This window comes from Sceloporus occidentalis, unplaced genomic scaffold (genome assembly GCF_023333645.1).
Source record: "Sceloporus occidentalis isolate IW3139 unplaced genomic scaffold, rSceOcc1.0.p SCAF_56, whole genome shotgun sequence".
Taxonomy (NCBI): Eukaryota; Metazoa; Chordata; class Lepidosauria; order Squamata; family Phrynosomatidae; genus Sceloporus; species Sceloporus occidentalis.
The window spans coordinates 865121-882156 of record NW_028317036.1 but is presented as its reverse complement, the minus strand read 5'-3'; the positions used below and the strand labels follow the sequence as shown (position 1 = coordinate 882156).

The 17036-nt window shown below is 39.2% G+C and overlaps 1 protein-coding gene across 1 annotated transcript in view; it reads right to left on the bottom strand.

The window, feature by feature from the left end:
* LOC149287793 (trafficking protein particle complex subunit 8-like) overlaps positions 1-16573 on the bottom strand; it is a 29801-nt gene extending 13228 nt beyond the window's left edge. The window contains exons 1-15 of the mRNA XM_089492410.1: positions 16417-16573; positions 14595-14789; positions 11881-11964; positions 10157-10246; positions 9051-9225; positions 6485-6638; positions 6221-6311; positions 5409-5662; positions 4917-5032; positions 4089-4239; positions 3311-3411; positions 2435-2540; positions 1999-2130; positions 984-1208; positions 477-585 (exon numbers count right to left, since the gene is read on the bottom strand). Of these exons, the coding sequence (XP_089348536.1) occupies positions 477-585; positions 984-1208; positions 1999-2130; positions 2435-2540; positions 3311-3411; positions 4089-4239; positions 4917-5032; positions 5409-5662; positions 6221-6311; positions 6485-6638; positions 9051-9225; positions 10157-10246; positions 11881-11964; positions 14595-14789; positions 16417-16573 (2140 nt within the window). The remainder of the gene's footprint in view (positions 1-476; positions 586-983; positions 1209-1998; positions 2131-2434; positions 2541-3310; positions 3412-4088; positions 4240-4916; positions 5033-5408; positions 5663-6220; positions 6312-6484; positions 6639-9050; positions 9226-10156; positions 10247-11880; positions 11965-14594; positions 14790-16416) is intronic.
* Between the last annotated feature and the right edge of the window lie 463 nt (positions 16574-17036).

Sequence of the window (17036 nt, the reverse complement as noted above, 5' to 3'; positions counted from 1 at the left end):
AGACTTGCCAGATCACTGTATTTGTACTTAATATCAATCAGTATTTTATTATATTGTTTGAATAATCACAAACGCAAATACAGTGTTCAGGACAAACAAATGGTAAAACCAAAAATTCATATTCTGAAAGTAGACCATCGATTGAGCTACCAAGTATCAGCATGAGAACCTTGCCAAGCCTATGGGGAGTTGCTAAGGGCAGCCACCATGTTCAATTATAAATTTTTGTAGCCCAGCAAGAAACCTAGATTCAAACCAACTTCTACTCAAGGAGTTATCTAAATTCGTTGTAAAGAATGGGCTCGTAAGAAAATCCCATGATCATATAATAAACAAACCTTCATGTTACCAACAGAAAATTCATACATAGATTTTTATATTTACAAGCAGAACAGAATTCAAACAGTACAAAATGATTATTTTGAATATGTTTAGCATGCTTATTTCCAATGCATTAATTTGAAATTGGCACCGACCTTCAGCTGGCCGCCTATCATGCCCAAAGAAGACTCGAGTAGCTGAGCTATTGATATATGGCAAAGGGAGCTGAGGTAAAGGGCTCTCAGGAGATTGTGGACATACATTCTGAGAAGAGAGAACAAATGCATGAAACATAGAAAGAATATAGTATTAATAAATATAAACACAATGCACATGGCATTACTTCTCAGTCTTCTTTTATGTAACATATTCTGCAATAGTAAATCTCAGCCAGAGTGCATGCACCACTTGTCTATTGAAGGAAAAGTTGTTAGATCACAGAAAAATCTTTTGTCACATCATCAATACAAATTTGTGATAGGGAAAATAATTACATTCCTACTTCTCATTATATGTGTGGTTTCCCCTACTTTGCTGAATTTAGCAATTTCGTTCCTAAATGCAGCACTAGAATCATTGAATGTCCTTCTCAAATAATCATTAATCATTCCATGTCCAAGTCATGTCCAACAATACAAAGCACGGATAATGTCTCTAATTACCTTATAGACATACAGGTACTCCCGAAGAAAGGCTCCTTGCTGTGATGCAGGTTGCTTGCTGTCGTTAATTAAAATATGCCTGAACGCAGAGGCCGCATTCTCAAGCTGATGGAGAGTATAGGACTGCCGGCCAATAGTAAAGTTAATGTGATCTTCTGCTAGGGACCAACCTTTCCCCTTGTAGACCTGCATGGACTGGCAGTAACAGCGTAAAGCATGTTTCTTCTAAAGCAAAACAAAAAGTGTGATTAGTAGTACAAAGGTTTTTGCCTTTTTTCAGAACAACAAACTAAGTCTACTAAATTATCAAGCTACATGGAAAGCTAATAAAACAACATTTCTGTAGTAATTACCGATTGCAGCATTGGCTGTGTATAAGAAACATTACCGACCTTCCCCACAAGAGACTCTGAAATGGATTGCTCTATACAATGTATTAGTCTCTACAGATAAAGCTGTAACCTCCATATTTTTATTAACAATCCTTAATGTAATGCCACTGCCATCATCACTAGCAAATCTGAAGAGTCCTTTGATATTGGAGCACTATTTATGTTTGTTTCGGCATGGTGCATTTAAATATTGCTCATATTATATTTTTTTCATAAGTACCAGACCTTCCTTTGTATAGGTTAATATTTCAGGCATGAGAATCAATGTTAATATGAGTCCTTCTTGCAGCTTTAAATAAAAGTTGGTTCATGAAGCTACCTTAAAACAGCACTTTTTTTTTTTTAGAGGCCTTTTGCAAAGATTGTGGTTTAACAACTTAAAAATAAATAAATAAAATAGTCTAAAATAAATATATATATATTCCACACATTTCTTAACATAAAAGGGCAGTAGAAACAGGGCTTTGTGTTTTCTATTTTCCCTACACACATAAACACAAAACCCCCAAGACAATAAGTACAATCTTCCCCTATACTACAACTAGAAAGTACTTGAACAAATAAGTGATCACTGTGTTGAGTGGTCCAAGTTATCTTGTATTTATAAGTAAAAGTCATCTCACCTGTCCCGCTTTGTTAAATCGATGGCCAGCAAGTATCATGTGGAAAGCAAATTTCCTCACCATGGGATTCTTCATGTTAATAAAGCAGTGAGCAGCTTGCTCTAAGAGAAGGGCGCTTCGAAGATCTGAGTCCTGAAGGTTACGGAAATACTATTTTAAAAAACGTACTCTAAAATGTTTTTTTTAAGGATTGCTTTACAATGTCCCTGCAAGACACACTATAAAAGATGGATTGCATAATAATGATAATTTTTCCCCCTTTCAGGAAAGGCTAAGCACATTAAAACATTTCTGAAACGTCTTAAGTTATTTTAAACCTCTATGGTCTATATCTAAGACTTTTCAATTGACTATCGATTAACATACAGATAGCATACATGGTTATCTTTGGTGGTATTAACTTTCATCAATATACTGGTACATTTCAGGTACTCACCTCGCTTGTTAGACGTATCAATAACGCAGCTGCGTCCGAGTATTTTCCCTGACTTTTTAAAATGTCAGAGCTGAGCAGGACACACCTTTCTGCTAGAACCATGTTCCTACGGTGAAGAAAATGCCATTTGATAATATTAATAATCAATGGACGTTTTTGCTAATTTAAAGCCCCTAAATACATGTACATATTAAGAAGGAAGCTACCCTATAAGAAAAGTTTTACTAGTAAATATTATTCACATGTAAACTATTTTTCATATTTAATAAAAACAATGATTGAGAAAAATGCACATCTGCCCCTAAATATGCCTTATACCACCCGATACGCCTTATACACCCCTATATACCACTCAGACTCCCTGATATGCCTTATACCCCCTATATGCGACTGACCCCACCCCCCAGACTTTCCAATGCATCCCCAGACTTCCCATGGGCTTCAGACTCCCTGCTCTCTAGTGGGGTCAACCGGTGGACGTCTGTGCGCTGCACGTAAAGGACAACCTCTGCTGCTACCCAACACTTCTGCTAGGGCTTCTATGACTGAGCACCGGAAAGTCATGTCAGGCCAGTGCTCCATCACAGAACCCCCGCATCGCACGGCTGCCAGAGAGGAAGATCCAGGTTCCTGCAGCGCTGCAGGGGATCTGAATCTTAGTCTTATAGTCCAACCTCTATTTGAGGTCTGATTATAAGACGACCTCGAATATAAGACAAGAAAAAACCTTGTCATATTTGAGAAAATACGGTAATACCGAATTTAGAGAGAAAATATGCTTGTGACTGATTTATTAAGTTAGTAAAAGTACATTTTTAAATATTTTGAAAGTATAATGCAAATATTTCTCCAAGGGTGATATACTAGTATTCTTACTTGCATATATCTCTGTATGTCTGGATAGCAGTGTCCATATAATGAGCAGGATAGGGTCTTGGTGCACCAGGCTGAAGAAATGCTGACACCGCAGCCATTTCCTAAAAAAAAAAAAAAAAAAAAGCACATCGAAATTAATACAATATTATGTTAATTTAATTCACCTAGTATAAAGTAAAAATCAAAATTCAAGGATTAAAACATTTGAAGGACAAAAAGTCAGGAGGTATTTTCTAATGTGTATAATTTGAAGTCGTGTATGTAACTGCAGATGCCTGGATAGAAAAAGAGTCAAGAAATATCCTACTTTAATATGCATTCTTTTTCAGGAAAGCACCTGCACTGAAAACAACGGGACTGCATACAAGTCGTCAGACCGCTGCGACGTTACTTAGACATCACTGGAGCTGACCGGCAGTAAGTGGATCACGTGCTAGGAGATGTGTTCTCCTGCACAGAAAAGGGCCAAAATATATATGGAGCTATTCTGTAAAATGGTCCCATGCATTTGAAAATGGGACACCAAATACATTTCAAGGAACCTCTCACCTATCATATGTATTAACGTGCATATGATAGCTGGAGTGTCTTCAATATTTATTCAGACCCCAAAGTACAGTATGTTCACAAAACCTTTGCCACACGAGAATGAAATTATCTAAAGTTTATAACATTTTAAAATATAAACCATAAAACCTTTCCAACCTGCTTGAACCTATTAAAAGTTTGTAAATTGTCGCACAAGAGCAATCTTAAAAAATTTGAAAGTGATTCTTACCAATGAGCCAGCTGCATAAAGCATTGCTTGGTCACTCAGGAAATCCTTCTTGGCCGTGTGATAGCAGCTATATGCCAGATCATAATGTTGGACTAAAAAACACAAATCTGCCATTTTTCTAATTTGAAGCTCTGGAGCCTCTGGTGGATATCTGATGAAATATAAAAAGAAAATATACTCTAGATGTGCATTACAGTCGTTGTGCTTTAATAACTTTAAATAGCTTGAATTGAATTCTTTGAAGCCACAAGCTTCGTAAAACTCAGGCCATGGTGAATAACTTCTACAGACATATCCCTAAATATTAACTGAACATGCATTACACAAAACGAGGGAATGAATCCTACAACATCAGTGATGTAACAGAACAGGTTTATAAAGCAGGTAGGGATAACCTTATTGCACTTTCGGGACCTAAAAACAGCTCAATACAACATATTTACCTTTGACTACATTTACAGACTTTCCAATACATTCTAATACCACAGTCAGCAGAAGACAAGGACATAACCTGATATACACTGTGAAACCAGGTCTTCTCTATAACAAAACCACTGAGTGAATGAATGATGCAATTCAAGCATTATAGGCTACAAAAAGAGTAACTAATTTGATCAAATAATAGACATAAAAGTATGTGTTGTTTACTTATGTTTTACAGCAGACACTAAAACAAATACATTCATTATACAGACGAGTCTCATAGTTCTGCAGCAGCTGGAGGGCCGCACGTTGGACGCCCCTGCTCTAGAAGTTAGCAAGAAACACATAAGAAACATAACCAAAGACATTACTAGAAAGTCATCATAAAAGAAAAAGGCTACTTACAACAATCCTGAGGTATTTTTAAGTTCAGCAATGCTTTTCTCTGGCACCTTACTGCCACTGAACCATTTTTTAGTGGCAGAAAATAAGGACCGACTCAGTCCTTTTCTGGATATTAACTGAAAGGAAAATTTCAACGCAACGATGAGCCCATCAAATAATTGTTTTAATAAACTATTTTGAAGTCGAAAATTACATTTTTTTTAAATCTTGTTTTAAATAAATATATGCAGGAGCGTTTCATTCAGAACACGTAAGTTTAATTTGATTCACTATTATGAAGCACTAAAAGGTGCTGAAAAGAACGTACTCAATGAATAAACCATAGCAAATATTACTCCTATTACTGCACCGAAAGTACTGCTAGCACTTCACTGACCAATGGGGAAAAGGGCAAAGCTGCACCTTAAGGTAAATTACTTGGGGAAGAAAATGAAATCTTTTAGAACAAACAGGGGAAAAAACATTGAAAGACAGAGAGAAGGTTTAACTGACCTGATCGTTTAGCTGGCGAATTGTTTTTTCTATGTGTGGTAAAAGTCCTCGGATTGTGAACTCCTGGATGAACTGCCTAATACGATCGTGGTCAGTCAGAGTTAAACATGTTCCATGTGGTGTGCCACAACCTGACTTCTTCGTCTCATTGACCAAGCCAACAGATTTAATATTATCAAGACCATCACAACCACTAAAGTCATTAAGCTGGTCAAGCTGAAGGGGGTGCGCTTTAAAATTATTTGATAAAGCTTCTGCTAAGAAAAATATGGGAATAATGTTTATTATACTTTGAGTAAAAATAAATAAATACATATGCACATTTAACAGTTGAGCTCAGATATTGGAATGGAGGCTTAAACTTCCTTCCTCCATACCACCTTTTATTGAAGGTGTGTTACTACACAGATGCACAATGTATATATTTATATGATGCAGGATTAGGCACATGCATGCATGCCCAGTTTGTTAATACTTATACAAAGCCAGAAATGCAAGAATTTCCACAGGAAGTTGTAGACTTTTGCGAAGGGACTAAAACATGGACAGCGTCTATGCTAGTAAAATCGGAAAGAATGAAACGATGTATGGTATTGCAAAAATTGCGTTTTAGGCTGCACATCTGGAATAATGTTTGGTATGTTGCTTATAATGAGGCCAATATAATTTTGTACATTAGTGGGAAAAGTTAGGAAGATTAAAAACTATGGTTAAAATGCAGACAATTAAGTCATTTTTGCAGTCCTTTCAGTTTAGGTCTAAAACAAAATGCTATACTAGAATTCTCAGACAGGACCTCCTTATTAATTTACCTTTCATAGAGTGCTCCAAGCCATCCACTGATATTACATGTTCCAAATTCTTGTTTGATACAACTGGATAAGTACCATCTTCACAGGACTCCTAAAGAGTAGAACACAATGATACTATTTAGTGTCCCTCAAGTTTTCCAAGGAGGGTTGGTGGCCTTGGGAATATGGAGTGCCTACTTAGGGGAAGCCGAGTGCAGCAGCCCAAGACACAATGGGAGACCTACTTCAAATGTCACTACCTTCTGGCTTATTTAATATACACACCTGATTCTGGATGCTATTTTTCTGGACATATTGACTCCAAGGGTCAGGAATCTGCTCATCGGCTACTTCACCGGATGTTCGAGAATTGATCTTTAATAAATAGCAGCCTTGAGTCCCATATCTTTGAATCATATCCTCGTAAATTGAATCAGCCCTTGATCGAAACAAAGATAAAACAAACAAGTTTAATAAGCATTGAAACTATAAATAAATCAGGTAGCCAATTGTGATCTTGAAAGGACAACTCTGTGATCACACAAATAAATGCTGAGTTTTTATAACAATCTATATGTTTTTGAAGATCAGAAGAGCGCTGCACACAACTCCATAAACATGTTCATATGCAGATATATAATATATAATCTTAAAATGCTTTTTTGATTAATGGAAAATTGTTTTGAGGGAGAGTGACTTTCAATTTAACATGCAATTGGTATTTAGTCTCTGTTGCGTTGCTGCTCAATGGATCTGATATAAGAAAGATCTCTGATCTCCTCAACCAGTCCGTTTCCACTATAACCTAGTTTCCATAGTACATTACACCTGGCACTGTATCTTATTGGGATATGATGTCCCTGCTGCAAGCAAAGAGGACAGCAGCGGCAGGGAAGTCGTGGGGCAGTTGGGGGCCCTGCATTAGGACTGAAACCTTAATACGTTGCTGGTTCTATCCCTTGGTTAGTTTACAGGCTATGTTACAGCCAGCGAGTGGCTGAGGAGTATACACAGCCATAAGAAATTGTATCATGACATGATGGCAGAGGCGTATCTAGTGAAAATAGTGCCTATGGCAAGCACTGAAATTGCACCCCTGTCCAAACTTCCACACATTAATTCACACTCTTTACTACCCCCTCTCCCTCCATTGTCACTTTCTAACCCCTTTCCCTCCCCTTTCCCTACTACCCTCTTCCTCTCCCCCTTTGTAGTTCTCTCACCTTGAGGTCCAGCGACGGGAGTCTTCCTGCACTGCTGCGGTGCCCGCTGCTTCACTGCTGAGCGCCGTAATATGACGTCATATTTCGGCGCTCAGCAGTGAAGCAGCGGGCACCAGCGAGCGGCTTTTAAACGCTGTCTTTTTTGTTTTTGATGCGGGGGAGAACGAGGGACACCGAGCCGTTGCTAGGCGCCCCTCTCTCCTCCGCATCAAAAAAAAAGACAGTGTTTAAAAGCCGCTCGCTGGTGCCCGCTGCTTCACTGCTGAGCGCCGAAATATAAGGTCATATTACGGCGCTCAGCATGAAATGCCGGCACCGGGACGGAGGTAGAGGGCTCGTGGAGGAGAATGAGGGGTGCCAAGCCGTTGCTAGGCGCCCCTCTCTCTTCTCCACGTCAAAAAAAAAAGACGACGTTTAAAAGCCGCTCACTTGCGCCCCCTTTCAAATGGCGCCTATGGCACAAGCCATAGCTGCCATTCCCTAGATACGCCTCTGCATGATGGGCTGCGTCTTGCACAGAAACAATGCTTAGAACCATGGCTTGGCTGTACTTTGATACGTATGAAACTGTATATTAAAAGAATTGTTGATGAAGGGCCACTTTTGACATGAAACTTGACCGGTGCTCTCTTGAGCTTCCAGTTTCATTTACCGTATTTGCTCGATTATAAGACGAGGTTTTTTTCAGAGCAAATGCTCTGAAAAATACCCCTCGTCTTCTAATCGGGGTCGTCTTATAATCAGACCTGAAATAGAGGTCTGACTATGAGACTAAGATCCAGATCTCCCGCACCGCTGCAGGGGACCTGGATCCTTCTGTCTCCCCCCCCATTTAACACCCCCCACACACTTACCGGTGCTTCCAATTTCCTGCTGTATTGCCGGGGCAGCGGGCTTACGCTGCAGCCGGAAGGAGGTGTGGCTAGCAGCGGGGGTTGCCTGCGTCCATCGCGCAGACCTTCCCCGACTGTCAGAGATCAGAGTTCCCCGCATCGGTGCCGCACTGGTGCGGGGAACTCTGATCTCTGACAGCCGGGGAAGGTCTGCGCGATGGACGCAGACAAACCCCCGCTGCCAACTCCACCTCCTTCCGGCTGCAGCGAATCGCGTAGACGTCAACCCGCTGCCCCGGCAATACAACAGGAAATTGGAAGCACCGGTAAAAGTGTGTGTGTGTGTGGGGTGGGTGTTAAATGGGGGCATATGGCATTTCTGGAGGCAGAGTGCTCTGTGAAATGCCTTTTAACCCCCTAAATGCCACTCTGCCACCAGAAATGCCTTTTAACCCTCTATACGCCACTCTGCCTCCTGAAATGCCTTATATCTCCCTATATGCCACTCTGCCCCATAATATGCCTTTTAACCCCCTAAATGCCAAAAAATATTTTTCTCAATCATAGCTTTTATTAAAAAAAAAAAAATAGTTTACATGAATTAACATTTACTGGTAAAACTTTTTTTCCTATAGGGTCGTCTTATATTCAGGCTTTTTCTTTTTTTCCTAAATTAATATTCAGATTTTGGGGGGTCGTCTTATAATCGAGCAAATACGGTATATTTTGGAGCGTGGTACATTTTCAGTTATTCAACTTACTTTAAAGGAATTCAAGACAAAGCACTTAATTTACCTCTGCTCATCTCCACCGCTGACATCATGCAACAGAACGTAGTACTTGAGCGTGTTCGGTGTAAACCACTTAGGGTAGGAATAATCATTGCTGTGCTGAATTCGGTGTTGCTCTTGTGATAACTTAAGAAACTGTTCCACGGGTTCCTGTTCATGTGAAGACACTACTAGCATACCTAATAAAGATTGTTAAGGAAACTAAAACTAAAAACGCTGGCGATGCGCATTTTATTGTTGCTGTACAATAAGAATTGTGTAGGATTTGTACATACATATTTTACTTGTATAAATACACACTACTGTTAAAATGTTTGGAGTCACTTAGAAATGTCCTTGTTTTTGAAAGAAAAGCATTTTTTTCCATGAAAATAGCATCAAATGGATGAGAAATATAGTGTAGATGTTGCTAATGCTGCCCTTTAACAGCAACCATCAACACCTGTGTACCAGTTGGACGTTGTGTTCCCTAATCCGAGTTTAAGTTTAAAAGGTAATTGGTCATTAGAAAACCCTTTTGCAATTATGTTGGGGAGAGGAAAAAAATAAGCTCTCATACAATATAAAGAAATAACACAGAGAAATACACCACTGAACACAGGTAACCATGTTACGGCCTAGACAAATGCATAATATTTGCAACGTAGGCTTAGTTGATCGGCGCGTCCTCATTAGCTAGCTTCACTTTTCATTTTAATAGCTACATTTATTACTCCGACTCATTTACCCAGAGCCCCGATGTCGTTAACCGAATGGTGACAATTAGTGACAAAACGCTGAGCTTTACTTTTGTTTCAACTGCATTTCCAAGCTTTCAGGAACATTGAATCCTTGTTGAAACTTTTTATACGAACACAGTGATTATTGATTTCTGTAGATCAGAACCTGCAATGCGTTAGTGTGCTTTTGTGCCACATTTTATAATCTATTTAAAATATTTGTCGTGAAAGCAATGCATAACAAAAACCCAGCCACATGATGTGAAGAGCAGGGAATGTGCGATAACATTTCTACAACTCATACAAAAAAAATCATCAAAATGTTCAAAAAGGCTTATTTCCTAAAATGTGCAAAGGACAAAAACAGCATAGATAACGGTGAAAAGGATACACGCCAAATAGTGGTTCAGGAATTCGTGATCTGATGCTGGCATGCACTGAAAAAAGGTCTCTCGATAAGACTCAAACCATGCCGTAGTTGCTACAAAATACACAAAAGTAAAACAGATTACATAAACACAGTGTTGTTATAGTAAAAGTGACTGGAGACCAAATTTGATCAACAAAAAGTATTGGCTTATTCACATGTTGACAATTTTCTATAACTGCATGGGGGTGACTGGCTTCCACCAAAGGCTGATGAAGAGCGATGGGCTTAATAGCTTCTGCCATCAACATAAAATTGTACGTACACAAGGACAAAAAAAACATGTATTTTAGTAGTTGTTGACTTTAGGTCCTCTTTGGCAAGCTTGAGAAACTAAAACAGAAAAAATAGGACAAGAGAGAAAAAACTCAATGTAACCACTATTTACTTAGTTTGTTTCTAATTAAGAAATCCAATTACATGTTTTGCTACATATTTGCTGTAGAGCAAATGATAAACATGGGTTACACAGACACAGAACAAATGATGAAGCAATTAGATATCATCATTTGGAGCCAACACTGGGTGAGTTTACATATTCAGTGCTTGTTACAGCAAGTATTCCTCTATTTGGCCAAAGCACTGAGCTGTAACCACTGCACGGCCACCCGTCCCAAGATCCAAAACTAATAGTTACTGAATCCAGGTATTTTGACCAAGAAGTAACTTCAGGTGAAGATCCTTATAGCGAATGTATGCTGCAGGTATGTATTATAACCCCTGCATTCTGTGTTTTTTATATGCATCACCAGTTAAAGGGATAGCTGGTCACCCTAGTTTGAATATGATAAGACTGTTTTCCTAGAACATAATAATAGGTAGACAAGAAGAAATGTAGAGTTATTCGTTTGGAGTCGAGAGATTTCATAGTGTGTAATGCATGAGAACTTCAACAACAAGCACTTACTTATCCCCAAAACAGATGACAATAGCATGACAATACAGCATAAACACAGCTACAAATGTCACCTCACACAGGTTTATCTAAATGTCGATGACTGATTAAGAAAACCTGACTATATGAATGATCACTAGAGGTTGCAGCAGGGTTGGTTATCGCACATCCCTGGTGTCAACGTACATTATTTAGGAGAACCCGCAGCAAGTTACAGAGCTGGCCGTGTATAATGCAGAGTTAAATCCATAATCTCCCCTGTTAAATACGCAGGACTAGAACAGGCCATCTTTAAGGAGAAGTTTGCTGGGGTTCTGCCGTCATAATGCCTGGTGAGAATAATACCAACAACTTCATGTTAGTCAAATCAAGCCTATATGTTACACTTGCATTTAACATGTACAAGTTATTGAGCAGCAGTTTTGAGATAGCATTCAAATGTGAATCAACGGGAAGAGAAACATTGATGGCAATTCATTTTAACCTGTCCATCTGCTAACAAAAAAAGTCAGTTACACACAACGTAGGATCAGAGACAAACATTGAAAAGTTCAATTTATTTTAAGATTCTACGAATTAACGTCCAGATGGTACACATTAGTAGATTTCTATACAGGGTCAGATCAAAGAGAGCCGTCACCAACATTTGCTAGTTGATACGAGGGGAAATATGCAACTAAATCAGGACAGCGCTAGATAGTCGTAGCACACTGGCGAGGAAAGGAAGATGGGAATAGATGGATAAGGTTAGACAGGGGGCAATTAGTCTGTTTGGCCCCAGTCACAATAATACCTGAATAAAACTTGGACTTGTTGAGTTCCGTGAATGTGTCTTTCCAATTATTGTACCAAGGGACACTAGCTTTAAGTGAACGATCTGACAGAGAAAAGATGCCGTTACTAAATGTCAAATAAAACAGAAAAAAAAAAAAGCTATACAGAAAAAAAAATATGCGGGACATAAAACGCTGTCTGTTGCTCTGCATGCGGGACTGTAACATACTTAGAGGCACTGCATATAACATGACGATGACATGTTCTACATAAGGTCTTAAGAGTTATCCCTACAATCAGCGCCATCAGCAATACAATCAAAGCTTTCATTGAGGGCGACTATGAAACCAACCCACGATGCCTTTAACGACAGAAATCCCATTACTAGTCACTACGAGGTCAAATGTATACATGCACAGTTCTGCACCCACCAGGAGATTACTATAACTACGATTCCCCAAAAACATTAAACAGCTACCAAATATCTCACTTCAAATGCTTGTAAAACCTACACTAACTTACCGTCTCCAAAGAAAGTATGCAAAAAAAAAAAAATGACAGAAGTATTAACTTTATTGTGCAAATGTCAGCCAAGAGGCCTATTTATTTAGCAGCAAGCAATTATACATGTCAAACAATCGGTATTTACTAGGAGATCTCATCTCATAACATTTCGATTCGCTATGCAATACGAAGGGAAACCAATTTGTCTTTGCAAGGTAAGTAAATCATCACACTGACTATTAAACATGGGAACTAGTAATTAAGTAGCTTCCCTTTACAGAAGCAATTTTAACAAAATGAGGGAGTTTTTTTATTTCTACTCATGGGAGTAACATTATTAAGTTTTTGGGGGTTTTTTTGTTTTTTTTTTTAACGGTGCGTACCAATTGTTAACCAATTTCATCAACGCAAAGAAGGGAGTTTGGGGTTTTTTTGCACGAGTGCCCCATGCATGATTTCCAGACTAATAACATTTTACTATTTTAGTTACATAGGTCTGTGGAACATATCTGAAAGAACTGTTTGCTGCACTCATTAACCTCAGAGCAAGTCTGTAACAAAACCTGATAAACGTTAACCTGTTTGCCTCTTGCCAATCGTTTTGAAAGTTCATGTTATAATGTTAAACATCAGCAGCTTGCCGTGTAGATCACCCTATAAACACTATACCCTATTCATCCACCATAAAAAAAAAAGTGCTTCGGAATGCGTAGGGCACAAAAGAAATAGCAGAACAGAATTATTGAGGTATTGGGTCAGACTGATTGAGCTTTATTCAATTTACTTCTCCTGGGTTATCATCATAGATCTCTCTGCAGCCTTTAACAATGTTGATGTCCCCTCATTCTTATAACAATCATGACACAGCGCTCTCCTGGTTGAAATCTTACCTCTCTGACTGTACCTTTATCTACACGCATTCTCTTTGTAACCAAGTATCACCTCTATGCTGACACCATGCTAACATACCTTTCCTCTCCTGACCTTTAGCCCTCACTTTTAACTTTGTCCCAGTAGCTGCCTTTCTGAAACAGCAGATAAATATAAGAAACAAGCAGATATAGGGAGCAACTTCAGGAACAGAAATCGTCAAAATTATCGAACTTTATTCATTCACAAGGACTTTTTTTTTGTTTCATCCACACTTTATAATGATTTCTGCTCCCGACTTTGCGCCCTGTATCCGCTCGCTTTTTTTATGCATCCGACAGACCAGGGGGAAACGCGTTTGGGGCTGCACCAGGACTTCCGAGCCTGCTAACTTACCGTTTGGTTGTCTATTTGTATTTCTGAAATAGCCACTGGATGTTCAACATCTCCAAGATGTCTCCCCCCTTTTCAACTTTCCACAATTCCTTATCTGTTCAGAATTCTTCAATCTACCAAACAGACCAAGTTCATCTGACTCTCTCCTTACCTTCATCCCTCATATCCATCCATTAAATTATGCTTCTTCCAACTGCAAAATATCTCCAAAATTCATCCTTTCATTACACAATAGACTACTAAAATACGGTTCATTTCATTGTGATATCACATCTTGATTAATGCTACTTCATACTAACTCACCTCTCCCTCTTTTCTCCAATCTGTCAACCTGAACAACTCAGCCAGACTAATTTTCACATCATCTGCTGTCTCACTGTGGTAGTCCCTCCATCGGCTCACCACTCTCTTCTAAATTTTAATTTAAAACCACTTATACTGGTTTTTGAAGCCCGTAAAAAACACTAAACCAACCTCTATCTCTAAATACTCTCTAAACAACGTTTTATGTTTTTCCCACAACTTGCATCTCTCTTCTACAGTTACCACCTCTTCCCAGTATCCCCTACTTACTCTAACGCTACAAACTCACCTATCGGGAGAGGCACTCTATTCTCTTAAAACCCCAACCTGAACCTTGAAGAAATCATCAGATCTACCCATCTTCAAGATCTCTACGACGCAAGTGACTTATCCATATCACCCTTTATACAATCAAACCCTCTTTACCCTCTCCTCACTTCTCACTGCCCTTCGGCCTCCTTATAGATTATAAGCTCACAACAGCAATGTCCTCTTCTTCTTAACATGTGTTCATTTTATTGTTTAAGTGTTTATTGTCAATTTTAATGTAATGTTCAGTACACAAGAACAAAATAATAATAGTTTGACACATAACCGGTTGAGCTATTTGTGTTTGCTTTTATGGTTGTGTGGGGACAGTATTAGCATTGGTGTACCTACCGCTGATATTAAGGTCATAATCACCAGCGGTGATCACATTCGGTACTAAACCCTCTGCAGGTTGGCTAGCGGAGACAACGTCATTAAGAAGCTTGCGGATCACTGCATGCTGGGGGACTTGGGTAACGATGTTGTTGACTGCAATCTTCAAGTTTTTTATGACATGAAGCTGGTTGCTTGGATCACGCATGTGAACTTAAGAAGAAAAGAAAAAAATATTTTGTCAGTAACGTATAAAGATAAATTTACTGAAGCTTTATAATATGAGAAATAATCGATTACAGTAAGAAAAAACAAGCTTTTAAAAAGAATGTAAACGACCCTGATTATAAGACGACCCCCCAGAATCGGAATATTAATTTAGGAAAAAAAGAAAAAGCCTGAATATAAGATGACCCTTACTAGTAAATATTCATTCATGTAAACTATTTTTTCATATTTAATAAAAACGGTGCCTGAAACGTAACCCTGTAAAGTAGGGCAAATAGTACTAAACGTGACAGATGCACACTGTTAACTATATTCTAAAGTAAGAGAAAGGGGGGCATTATCTTCTATACAGCATTCAGATTTGTCATCCACGAGGAGATGTACACGTGTTAGAAGACTTGACAATCACGTGATCTGGATTTGTCTCTAAGGTGTTGCATTTATATTATATATGCACTGAATTCACACAAAAAAACGAAAACGTACCAGAATAAAAAAATTGGTTTGTGAACCTGCCACAAAACAATATTTACCGAAATCAGACCAGCATACAAACCACTTGATATCCAATTTGAAATGGTGCAGATGTGATAGACATTTAAATTGTTTAATGACACGTTGCTACTTACTTGCTTTAAAACCAGTGTGGAAATCAAGTACAAGAAAGGGCAATACTCCATTGTGACTCTGGTACAAAGTTTCAGGGGGTCTTATCACCATAACAACCAATAGAATGGTCCAATTATCAGCAATGTATGGCTTGTTGCTATGGTGATAGGTCTAGAAAAAACCTTTGCACCACAATCCTTTTATACATGACCTCCAATGTGTTTTATGGCCTCCTATTTTAATATAGATAAATCTAATTAATAACAGGCCCACTTCAAGTCCAACCAGCTATGACATCATCATAAATACTCTCGTGGCACTCATTTGATGTAAGCAGAGTATTAAAGTTCCCTCCCCGGCTGTGTACTGATGGAGAGATATGAAGTTTGCACAGCACATGATAACTTAATACAATTCAATTGGGATAATTAATGTGCTCTGGAATCATATACACCGCGGCATTATCGGGACATAAGAAAAAAGATTCCCACAGCAGTGTATACAACTATTATAACAGCACCTTGAACATAATTAGCCTTAATCTTTATTATACAAACTCGCTGTGCTGGCCATCTATACATTATATATATATATATATATATATATATATATATATATATACACACACATATATATATATATATACACACACACACACACATATATATATATATATATATATATATATATATATATATATATATGCCATTATGTCCTCGCACTGTGTGTCTTGTGACATTAAAATAATATCTAAATGGGGAACACAAGGAATGTATAATGAAGCTGCACTGGCAGTGTACACAGACTCCTGTGATATTACACTGATGTATAATGAAGCCGTACTGGCAGTGTACACAGACTCCTGTGATATTACACTGATGTATAATGAAGCCGTACTGGCAGTGTACACAGACTCCTTTGACATTACACTGCCGTATAATGAAGCTGCACTGGCGTGCAGTGTACACAGATTCACCCAGTGTATACTCACACTCACACTCACCCTCTGTGCTGAGCCTGCAGAAAGGCCGGACGAGCTCGCAGAAGGACAGCTGATTTTTCCTGGACAGCTTATCCGCTTCCTCGCTGCACATAGCAGCCACCTGAGGGATGAAGGAGTCCTGGAGGAACTCATGCACGGAGAGCAGGCACTGCGCCATCCTGGGCCTTTAAGCCGGCTCCCGGCCTCCTGTACCACAGCGAGACTAATGACAGACAGAAGCTTCCGGATCACCGCCCCGGCACTGTACACACCAGCATTTCAATCCGTGTGCTATACGGTGTAAGCGTCTGTCAGGCCGTGTTTGTTTAATGGGGTTTCAGTTGGGCTCCGGGACAGCTCAGCTCCTTCACCGCCTCTTCCTCCTCCCTGACAGACTCCGCCCGCTCCCGTCAGCCGGTTCGGGGAGGTCACGTGACTTCCGCACTTGTCAGAAATAAGCTACTTCAATAGGCTGTGTGAGAAAGGCTCGGGCGCCGGTCACCTAACGCGGAGACGGCTTCGCAACCGAGTAACATCAGTCGGGTTAGAGGCCTGAAGAAAACTGCAACGTTACAGCATCACTGATGGGAGACGGCGTGGCGGGGTCACGTGATCAGCATGGCTACGAAATACTGTAATAA